A 12,703-nucleotide genomic window follows, 5' to 3' on the forward strand; every position below is an offset into this window, starting at 1 on the left:
GTTCTTCTAAATAAACTCGATATCAAAATATTTTTAGGTAAAATGAATATATTTATCAATATGATTTTCAAGAATACAACGTGCTTACGAAATGATATCGTAGGTAGCAATACGTTACATAAAAATTACCTACTCTATAAAATCTTAACTAAATTGTTAATAAAATATTTAAATTTTTGTTTTGTTAAAATTTATATTTCTCAAGTTTTATGCAGTTTACCAAAGATCAGTATGTGGTAAAGTTCTATAAAATAAAATTTCAAACTAGTGGTGTATGGCATCGTGCCTTAAAGCAAATTGCTGAAACATGATTTCAAATGGATTATTAAGTCCCATAACGCCGGACGGCACTAAACACCGGGCACTCTATTTAACACGTATTATTTAAGCGAGTATAAATCTTTTCATTTCAAAATACAAGTGAAAGGGGCACAGGGGGCACAGGGGGCACACAGGTGCAGAATCTCGCGACAAGCCTGTGACGCACACGGCCACGGCGAGAGCAACCTTTTCCTGTTTTTGGCGCAAAATCACGGCATCACCTAAATATTAATGGAAGTAATTCTAGCATATTTATGCATTTACATTTGAGTAAAGCAAAGATAAAAGTTGTACTTGATTGTTGTCCGTAAAATGGTAGAATATTATTAGATGTTTTAACCAATTTTAGTAGGTGCCACCAAATAAACGAAAATGTCTGTCCTTTAGCACCGGACACTAAGTCGTCTCTTAGTGCAGTAAACATATTGATATTTCTTGTGTGAATTTACGTAATTTATTCCAATTATTTCATTTTGTTCTGTATGATAGCTAACGGTCACTGCATACACCAATCTTCGTATTTCATAGTCAAAGAATGAAAATTATGAATCATCATTTTATGATGAATGCTCCAGCTGAGAGCATCGGTGTGGCCCAGCCAAAAGGGTGAATAAATAGTGATTTTTTTGCAATGTCTCAGAATATTCAAAGGCACATGTGCAAACATTCCAAAGTGTGGAGATGACTACATATGCGATCAATGCAGGTTATTTTAAAATGTCCGGTACTAGGTGCCACTGTTTAAAATCAAATTTTTTGATACCAAAATTTGATTGATAGGATTAATTATTTTTTAACAAAGATTGCGCTTTTGTTAATTTAGTTTGATTTCTAACTTTGTTATCTAACATAAATCATAATTTAATAATCATTTCGTAAAATATTTTTTGATTTATTTATAAATAACCTTAGGTGTCCGCCACTAGGGGACTTGCCCCTATGTTTTCATAAAAAAATCCGATTCGCTAATTTCGTGTATGTGTGTGTGTGCGTGTGAACAGATTTTTTGCCGTAAATCAACGTTTTCTCAAAAACGGCTGGACCGATTTCAAAAATTTAAAAGCCAGTCGATGTATCTCGATGCCAGTCGAGGACTAGGGTTTCTAAGTTTTGTGCGACGATCGGCCGAGCCGTTTCTTTGTAAATCGCAGAAAAGTGAAAATATTTTCGTCTACGTTGTAGCCCGCAATTCTGAATCGATCTTGAAAATTCAAAAACTGTTTGAAAGATATTGGTTGGGAATCGACCTGATTAGTTTATGGTGAAGATCGGCCGGGCCATTTTCTTGTAATAAAGTGTTACAAATATTTTTTTCGACGATTTTTATAAATTTTTTTTTGACGGTAGTTTGCTTAGTTTTATAGATCATACTAAAATATTACGGTCCTACGATAAGTCATTTAATTTAAAAAAATTGTCAAAGTTTGGAAAAATTAGTATCGTTTTTGGGCGTTTGTCAAAATTAGAACTTTCATTGACGTTTACTCAAAAACGCCTGAACCCATTTAAAATTTTTTAAAGCCAATCCATGTCAATTGATGTGGATTATCTTTTCTCAGTTTTGTGCAGCGATCGATTTCATCCACATCTAAGCTCATGCCACCGAATCGATTTTAAACTAGTTGGTATTCGTATTTTGCCTTGAGGCAAGTTACATGAACTTCCCGATATATGTAAATAATCGACTTAATCCATGATAGATAAATTAATTTATGAGTGGTTAGAAGTATTCGAAGTGGATTTATTACACATTATTGAAAATCGAACACGTCAACCCAGTCGCAGTATTTTTTAAAAGCAAATTGTCAAAAATCAATAATTTTAATAATTGAGCCAGTTTCTTGTAGGACTTTAATTTTTTACTATGTTGTTATTATTTTTCACTATGTACGACAAGTAGTTTAATTTTTAAAATTCATCAAAGTTGGAAAAAATGAGTAGTTTTTTTGACGTTTGTTCAAATTAAAATTAGACGATTTACTTCGTATAACGATAGAGTACTTGGTCTTAATGAACATACTAAACCATTAAAGTCCTACGGAAACTGGTTCATTTATAAAAATCATTGGTTTTTGAAAATCAAAATCAATCGCTTTCAAATATGTGTAATAAATTCACTCGGAATACTTTTAATCACTCATAAATTAATTTATTTTTTATTGACTAAGTCGATTATTTATACATATCGGGAAGTTCTTGTAACTTGCCTCAAGGCAAAATACCAATACCAACTTAAGTCTTGAGCAATATCATATGTGAAAAAATAATTTACAAATTACTGTTATGCTATAAAAGTTAAATAAGTGGTGATAATGAATAGTGAAATGTTTCTAACTTTTTTCTAAGCAAGAAGTCAAATTATGAATATCCAAAAATATCGATTATATTCCTGATGCGTGAACTGTTATATACGGATGACAAGATGATATATATTAAATTCATTTCTTTATAATTACATGTTCCAATGTGTCAAATAAAATAAATTAGAAAAGTGTCTGCACTCGTCGATCCTATTATGATAATAAATACTTGGTTGAGATGTGTGTATAAAAATCATGCATTGATTAAACGCACATAAGCTAAACCGTATTCGAATCACAGTCTTTGTATTTACAGTAATACTTCCATCGAGATACATCGACTGGCATTTAAATTTTTGAAATCGGTCCAGCCGTTTTTGAAAAAAACATTGATTTACGGCAAAAAATCATACACATACTTTTTTCCAAAATTGGTCTCATTCGATTCAGAATGGCTTGAAACGTCGGGAAAGTATATAATTAGCGAATCGAATTTTTTGATGAAAACATAAACTTCTCCTTCAGGAAGTTAATAACGTGCGCCCCATAAATATGAACAACAGCGAATATTATCTCTTTTTTTAACTTCCCGTATGGTAAGTTATAGTAATCGCAAAAAATCGAAAATAAAAATGTTTATACATCTTTACGTTTCAGAGGTTTCTGAATATTCTGGCATACCTTACAAGCAATTGATGTATGTGTATGTGTGTGTGTGTGTGTGTGTGTGAGCGTGTGTGTGTGTGCGGGTACAAATTTTCGTCGACGATTTCGGGAATACCGATCAACCGATTTGAATAATTTAAAAAACATTCGATTTTAAGCATAGGCAGAAATAGCTGTTTCGAAGATACGGGGCAAAAAGAGGCAAAAATGGTAATTCAGCTTTTGAGAGAACGAAGCGTCCGATGTGAATAATTCAAAAAGCATTTTGCGTGAGTGCAAAGATGAGTAGACAGTGTACAAAAAATGCTTTTACGGAAAATTTCGTAATTTTAAAAATTCTCAAAAAAAAATTGAAAATTTTCATCATCTAAATATTGAAAAATCTCAAAAAATATCAAAATTTAAAAAAGAACAATTTCATACAACAATTTGAGAATATTTTGAAATTTTCAAAAAAATAGAATATTTTCAAAAAATTTCAAATTCTCAAAATAATAAAAAAATACGTTTTTCTTTTAAAAAAAATCAAATTTTGAAATTTCTAAATGATCAAAAAAATCAAATTAAAAAAAAGAATATTTTTTTATAAACTTACACAAAGTTGTTCGTAGAATACGCTCGTCGCTCAATTTGTAAAGCACTTATAAGTTTACATGTATTTATAATAAATAATCTATTTGAAGTTATTCAGATAATTATTAATTGTTTGGATACGGAAGTTCCAGCAATTTGCCTTAAAGCACGATGCCATGCGTCCCATTATTTAATAATTTAAATCGAAATTTTTAACTGTACAACAGAATACTTGGTAGACTTGTAGCGCATATAATAATGCTTCAGTATAATAACATTAATTAAATATATTGTTAAAGTAAAAATTATAAGTTTTAAACAGGTAATAACATTTCATTGTTTAATTTAACTTTTCATAGTTTAAAGTAATCACAACTATGAATGGATAAAAAAGTTTAAAATGCCCTGAAAGAAATTCGTAATGAAGAAAGCGTTTTCAATTCTTGTGAAACACCTAAAATGCATAACTTTATACTTCAATATTATGCCTCAGATATATGAGAATTTTGCATTGCTGTAAACTCAGAATAAATATTTTTTTAAACTATTCTTAATGATTGTTAAGTTCGTGACTTGTTTCTTTAGAAATAAATATTACGGTCCAAGAACTACAGCCATTTCTTCATAAGAATAATACTAGGGGTTAATTAATATAAAAGTTGTATAATTTAATTTAAAACATAAAAATAATGCTATAAAGGATCTGAGTTTTCTCAAATACATATGAAATAAATATTATTACTATACGTTTTATATATTATACGCATAATGTTAGTAGCGTTTCTGGGAAAACGCTTAGTTTAACAATAACATTGACTGAATAGTGCAATTGTAAATGTGTTACTAATTAGTTAGAGGAAGTTTAGTTTTTGGCAAAAGCAGCCCAGATGTAAGCTTTTAAAGTGGTTATATAAAAAACTGTTGAATCTCCCTTAAAATTTAACATTAACCCTGGCGATCACTACCTAAAAAACTAACAACGAAAGAAAATACTTTTATTATAGTTTTTCAAAGATTACCGTTTATCTCCCGATAGCAAAGCCATGAGAATCAAGGTTATAGCTGGTTATACAACTTTTTCCCTCTACTTTCAAATATTGCTATTGAACAATGCTTAACTTTACTTTGAGATATCGGTGGTGGACCATATTAACCATATTAAAAATTAGTGGAAAATAAACATTAGTGAATTATATTTTACATTGCATTATCAAATGGTTTAATTTAATACAAAATTCCAGTGCTGACGCTTTTCATATTTTTCAATTTGTAGAGTAGTTTAATGAATCATGATGGATGTCTGACTTTGTCTACAATGTATAGATTTTGACATTTGTCAAGCCTTTAAAAATATATATACATAGACTATGTAAACGTGATGTATATGTATATGTGACTATGTAACATAGTGAATCATTTTTTGATAAACTCCTTCTAATACTGGAACTGTTGATACATTTAATAGAATGCGAGCTTTATCTTCAATTTTCAAAATATTTAATTCCAGAGAGCAGAGAACTTGTAATTTTGTGTAATTTTACAGGTGTGTGTTACAAAGTTATATATTATCAACCAAATCTTCTTATTCAAATTGTTGTCTGTTAGTTTTTGAGCGATTCCAAATTAAGTAGGTTCTTAATTTAAATGACAAATAATAAAGTAATATAATCTAGAAAATGTTTTATAAATACCAATTAGTATAAAATTATACAAATGAGTTCTTTCAGAGCACCAAGTTTGAGAAAAATATGATTTGCAACTGTTGCAACAAAAGAGTGCTAAAACGCTAAAAAGTGCGTTTTCATATTAGGTTGTCAAATATCTCCCTTCCGCCGTTTTGTATTAAACCAAGAGCAAAAAAGCGGAAGGGAGATATTTGACAACCTAATATTAACATTTCAATAAACTTGATATTATGAGTTTCTAATATTACTTGCGGTCTGTTTCATAACTTGTGTATAAATAAAACTACAAACAAAACTACTTACTACAATTAAATAATATTCATCTAAAACATCCTATTAAATGTAATTGAACATCTGCCAAAATCATTTGACATTTGAAGCCATCGTCCTTTAAATTACGCTACGACAAAAAATTTCATATTAAAAAATGTAAAGATTCTACGCGGTTTTGAAATAATATCTCACCTTTTGCAAAACCTATGGATTAGCACGAGTTTTTCAAACTAAGACTGGCCAAATCCGTACAGCCACTTTAACGTTTTACCATACATTTGGTCGAGCTCCATTTTATATATATATATATATATATATATATATATATATATATATATATAGCATCGTTATCTTGATTTGAAAATAGATTTGAGGGTCCGCTAATGTGCGAAAACGTCAGTTGCACAAAATCGGCGAGGCAAGCGGTCACATGACTGATCATTATTTAGAACTTTGCACGTTATTTGGATATTTTATATAATATAAATTATAATTGGGTCGTAACGTAAATTACATAAAACAACAACCAAAATATAAATATAAAACAAATGTTTTAATTGTTGTAAAAATGCAACAACTATAGTTACGGTTCCAAATAAAATATTCAGTTTCATAATTCCATATGTAAGAAAAATCGATATATTCTTTCTTTATGTGATATATGTAAATGTTTTCCACTTTTACTAAATGAGATGTCAATACACATGCAATTAAAAAGTTATAAGAAAAGATTATTTTTGTCTACCACTTTAGAATAGATAAGCTGACTAAAACAACATTGTTATTAATCATATCTAAAAAAAGTTGGTTATATAAATTATTATTTACGTTCTTTGACGTACTTCGTCATATAAAAACAATTTCCAAATATTGTATAGCAAATTAAATAAACTTGGAAACCGATAATAATAGAAAATGGTAAATCAGTGTTATGGGCCCAAATGTTTCCATTGTGATAAATACATATTTACAATCAACACTTGCATAGGTACGTTGTGTTATATGAAAATACTGACTACATTGATGATACTATTTCAATAACTAGTGGGGTGCATGGCATCGTGCCTTAAGGTAAATTGCTGGAACTTCCCGTACCGTAATTAAAAAAATTGGTACGGAACCCAAAAAAATTACGCAATATGTGTATACATTTTAAAAATCTCTATAAATATTTGATAATTTGATGTGCATAAGTCCAATAAACATTTTTGTCCGGCAATTTTTTCTAACTTATTTTTATTGAGAGTTCATAACCGCTGGACCTGCCTTCCCAAAAATTAGTTGTTCATCTTGTCAATAGAAATAAAATGTTTTTTGAATTATTAAAATCGGACGCTCCGTTCTCTTAAAATCTGAGTTACCGTTTTTGGCAATTTAGGCCCCGTATCTTCGGAACGGCTAGACCTGTCTTCGCCAAAGTCGACGAAAATTTGTATCCGCACACATATACATGCCAAAATGTTCAGAAACCTTTATATAAAAATTTTCATTTTCGATTTTTTTTTGCCATTACTATAACTTGCCCTACGGGAAGACAATGACTGCCCATTTTTGTATATTGCTGAAACTTTTACTGCTCCCGAACGTCTTCTATCACTCCACTCATTCTACACTTTCTTCTATGATTCTTTTGAATATAAATGAAACATAAGGAAGACCAAGTCATTGGCGTTGTTTTTTGAATGCACAAGACAATAACGTTTAAAGAGACCTCTCAGAAAGCATCACACCATGACCATAATTCACGAGGGATTTCGGCGAACGGTCATCGATGATGATCAAACTCCAAATGAAGTTCGATCACCTTTCTCACGCTCAGGGTGCGATGCTATGACTCATCGTCGAGGTCGCATCAACTCCACTTTTGAGTGAAGAGATTGTGAAGACATACTACAGAAATGATCCTGTGAAGTATGATCTTGACGAAACGACGTTTCGACCGAAGCAAGCCAATTCCTTTCAGGTTTGTGCGGCGATTGCAGGTTAACGTGACCCAGGTACACGAGGCGGAGACATCTAGCGTTTCATTTTCAACACTTATTGTTTATAGAAGGAGTGTTGGGCGCATAGATAAACAAGTATAAGGTTGGGCGTACAAGCGCGTTTATGCTATAGTTTGAACGTTTCTTTGTAAATCAAAGAAAAGTGAAATTTTTTTCGTCCACGTTTTAGCCCGCTATTTTGCATCGATTTTAAAAATTCAAAAACTTCGAAAGATATTGGTTGGGAATCGACCTGATTAGTTTTTGTTAAAGATTCGCTGGCACAATTTCTTGTAATTAACTTGGACAAATAAAACACTGGATAGATTATTAACCCTCCGTCGGTCGGAGTGGTCTGGCCAGACTTTTTTCGACTTCAATTTAAAAAAAAAACTTCTAGTAATCCTATCGACTTGAAATTTCTTGACTTTTCCTAAAATGTCATTAGCTGTCGATCAATGAAAAAATCAGGACAAAAAATGTACAGAAGGATAATTATAAGAATATTAACTTTTTAATGCTTCAAACGGTCCGAGTGGTCTGTCGCATTTTCATCAGTCTTTTGTCATTTTCTCTGGTATTTTTCAACCTATCAAACTTATTGGTTATCGCAAAGATTGAAAATCGGATAAATAATGCGCACACAAATTTTCCACCCGTACTGCGTTCGAAACTAGTTTTTGGATAAGCTTTAGCCATAAGTATGCAGTTCAATTGAAATTATATTTTCACATTGAGTTTTACAGCTCATTCCAAAGGCGACGCACCTCATTTCGTTTTCATTTGAATTTCACATTCATTTCGAAGGCGCCAAAGAAGAATAAATATTGTTTTTATTGATATAAAATAGAAAAATTAACAAAAAAGCAAGGCTTTTTTTATATTCCATGATTTTTATTTTGAAATATTTTTTTTAGAAGCAAGCTCAACACATGCAAAATACGGTAAAAAAAGAAAAAATCAAAACTATAAATATTTATTACCAATAATCGTTAATATATAACCAAAAACTCATTTATCCCGTTTAAATGCATATAAAATGAATGGTGGTCCAGCCAGACCACTCCGATCGTTCGAAGGTAAATAAATATTCGACCGACGGAGGGTTAATATATATACACATATACACACACAGATACATCCATTTTTTCTAAGGTATGCCAAAATGTTCAGAAACCTTTGAAACGTCAAGATATTTTTTTCAGCAACTAGTCCCCGGTTTGCTGGTTCGATTCCCGCTATAATCGCCGTAGCCCGATATCAGGTAGCTTGGATGTCAAATTTCCACTTGGCGTTATAGATCACAATATAATTCCAAGTGGAAATCGTCCATCGTGCACATAGCTGCAACATCCAATCATATGTTAACTACTAGACGTAAGAGCTAATATCAAAAATATCCCACACATAAGAGAATGGTTAATCGATGGATTGCCTCTCATGAAATACATAAAAAAAGAAATACAAAAATAATTTCTATGAGCTAAACCGTACATTTATATAAGTATGATATTATATAATATAATCCAGTGATATATCTTACTTAGTTTATATAAAATCGAATGGCCATATCATTTTCAGTCTTTTATTGTCATGCGGTAGTAAAATGTCTGCAACTATTGGGTTTGGGTGGGTTTATAATTTATTTCTGTGGATTAAGGCCCGCTCTTGTATTGTTGGCCGGACTGTTAACATTTTCAGGTTATTGTGTATTGTAAAGTTTGTCACGTACCACGGCGCGTTTAGAATTAATCTTAGATTTTTATTTTGCATTTTTTCTATTATTGCAATATTTAATTTTGAAGCAGTGCCCCATAACTCTACGCCATATATCCAAATTGGTTTCATTACACATTTATACAATAGTAATTTGTTCTCTGCAGACAATTTAGTGTTTCGGTTTGTTAGCCAATATAATTCTTTGACCTTTTGTGAAATTTGATTCTTTTTTTATTAATATGATGTCCATGTTAATTTCGTATCTAGATGCATACCCATAGTACTTTACCACATCTGATTTTGGAACTGGTTTGTTGTTTAGGTAGACTGTGGGGAATGCATTTATGACGTCAAGATATATAAAAGTTTTCATTTTCGATTTTTTGCGATTACTATAACTTGCCCTACGGGAAGTTAGAAATTTTCCTAATTGACAAGGGTGTATGCTTATCTTTTTTAGAAACAAATTTTTAAACTATGTAAATGACTATATTATATAGTTTCGCAGGATATAGTCTAAATCCTTCGCATGAATTTATGCTATTTATCTATTTTGTATAATTTTGAATGTATATGTAAAAATATTGGGAAAATAACATATTATCAAATATTTCTCTTTGTTTCAGAAATGCCGCCTACCTGCCCTTGTATTCTTATGCTGTTTATGTACTCCCTCTGTACTATGGCGCAACCTCTGACAGTCGAGCAAGTTGCCATTCTCTCCAAGGCGCTTGATTCTGAATTGCCGATTTCTAATGAAATTCATTCAATTTATGATGATATAACTGAGGTCAGTGAAAAATTGACTTTTATTGTTATTACTTACCTTCATCTCTTTTGTCGGTTCGTGGTTAGAGCTTTGGAATTTTAATTAGAGGTTCGACACTCAGTTAGGACCGATTGACGTTAGGCAGCAGTGACATCGGTTTTCACATGAAAATATAGATTTCAATACATTTATTATTAAAATTCTCGTATTACAGATGTTTTTCATTGATGACAATGAGCCATGTCACCTGTAAAACCGTCGTAATTTATTAAATCAAAAACATCATAGCAGACTACAGGACTTTTAAGTTCTGATGGCTGTTCAAATAATAATAAAGAAAGAAATATTTACCATCAAATATTGCATACTTCATTATGCAATCATGTGATTCACTCATTTCAATATACTATAATAGAACATAGAAAAAACCAACACATCGCCCATAGTCTAATAATGACACCCCTGATCACATTACTATTTAGTTCAAAACCAAGAATTTTTTGAATGCTAAAACTAATTAAATGTCAATTACTTTTACTCTCCTTTTTCAAACATTTAATTATGCCGTGCCATATATATATTTAAACAATATTGTTGATAATTTAATAAAAATCAATGGGCATCCAGTGCTTATTAAAAATTAGTACAAACAACCGCTCTGTGCGACAATAAAAAAAATAACTTTATATGCAGCATCGTATAATTGTTTAACATTAATTTAAACTAATTGTATCAATCACTCCAGAACGACAAAGAGGACTTGTTCATCAACAAGCACCGTTTACTAGAGCGCTTAAAAGAGCTATCTCGCGAACCTGCATATGAAGCTGAGCAACCTGCTGCAGTAGTGCCCGTTAGAGACAACACGCTGCATCGTGAAAGCCGGAGACAACAAGGGCCTTGTAAGATTTCTTTTATTGTTTTGTTTGTATGCTCACTAGAGTTACTATATCCGAAGTTGAATCGGCTAAAATATGATTCTGTTCGAGGGAGAACGCCCCGTTCTCTTAAAAACCGAATTGCAAGTTTTTGCCCTTTTTTCTCCGAATCTTTAACTTTTAAAAATTAACCAGTACGTCTCCCGACCAATAAAGTATTGGCAATTGGAACCGAATATTTCTCCAATCATTCAAAACGTTTGATCCGTGCTACTGAAAACAAGTTGTATGCCCAAATATATGCACACTGCCATGTATGCCAAAATTTTTAGAAACCTTTGAAGCGTTTAAATATGAACATATTTTTAAATTGAATGAAATTATCTTTGTTTTATGTAAAATTGAGCTTTTTCAAAAGCTTTGAATTGATTGAGCTTTTTTTTTATTATATAATAATTCGTACAACATAGGGGCTTGTGGTGAGAGGGTAAAATTTTATATTTATGAGTTATGAGTTATGTGTTTTTATACGCATGTTAAAAAAATACCTAACAGAGGAAACACCTGAATAGAAGATACACCAAATACCTAATAGGAGATATACCTAACTGTTTTCTATTTTGACGGAGATAGGATGATTGTAATGGTATATGAATGCATCTATTCCCAGTAAACACCGTGTGATATGAAGGGCGGTAGCAATCTGAAATTCACAAAAGTGCCTTCAGCGCTGTGACATCTATGTGGAATCCATGTGGATTCCAGATTGCTACCGCCGCTCGGTGTTTACTGGGTTTTCATACGTGGAAGATTGTATTCAATTCAATTAATTGTTAGATTAAATTAATTTAAAACTGCCTCGGGCGAATATTACAAATAGCAATCGATTCTTGCTTCAATCTTCAAAATATTGATAGTACGTCAGCATGACCTTTTCTTGAACAGTAATCAAAACTACAATCTTCAAAATATTGATAGTACTTCAGCATGACCTTTTCTTGAACAGTAATCAAAACTACAATTAAGGCCTGTTCATACGACACTTGTTTTCTGGACTGGACAGCATGCTTGATTTTGTCGCGTTAGATTTTATGATATTGTTTCAAGCCATTCAAATCACACGATGCGAGAAAGCTTGTTTGCTTTGATAAACCACATGTCAAAATACTGCTTCTCTCTTGGTTCGAACGAACGAATCCATGACGGCGGGGAGTGTGGCAGAGATCGATCCTGAGACCGTCACTGTTTAACGTCTACATCCACGACATCCCCACTGACGCCGACACAACGTTACTGACATTTGCTGACTACACTGCCATATACAGATCATCACGATCATCTACGCTGCTGACTACAAATATCTTAAGACACACATAGACAAGCTAACCGAATATACTGATGAATGGCAGATCAGAGTCAATCCGCAAAAGGAAGCAATTTATTCACAAAGAGCCTTAGGTCCATTACACTGACTGACTTGAACAAACTAAAAGTAATGACCACAAAGTTGAGTGGTCCAAGGATGTCAAATACCTTG

General features: G+C 31.8%; 1 protein-coding gene and 1 non-coding gene across 2 annotated transcripts in view; one reads left to right on the forward strand and one right to left on the reverse strand.

Moving 5' to 3' along the window:
• LOC113383690 overlaps window positions 1-12,703 on the forward strand; it is a 37,864-nt gene that overhangs the window by 23,604 nt on the left and 1,557 nt on the right. The window contains exons 2-3 of the mRNA XM_026621940.1: window positions 10,146-10,309; window positions 11,034-11,190. Coding sequence (XP_026477725.1) covers window positions 10,148-10,309; window positions 11,034-11,190 — 319 coding nt within the window. The 5' untranslated portion in view covers window positions 10,146-10,147. The remainder of the gene's footprint in view (window positions 1-10,145; window positions 10,310-11,033; window positions 11,191-12,703) is intronic.
• Window positions 7,528-7,739, reverse strand: LOC113383984. The gene has a single exon (XR_003367932.1). It is a non-coding gene; the product is annotated as a small nucleolar RNA U3 (small nucleolar RNA).

Source organism: Ctenocephalides felis, unplaced genomic scaffold (genome assembly GCF_003426905.1).
Source record: "Ctenocephalides felis isolate EL2017-DRISC unplaced genomic scaffold, ASM342690v1 CF-g0.4_SCAFFOLD_03570, whole genome shotgun sequence".
Classification (NCBI taxonomy): domain Eukaryota; kingdom Metazoa; phylum Arthropoda; class Insecta; order Siphonaptera; family Pulicidae; genus Ctenocephalides; species Ctenocephalides felis.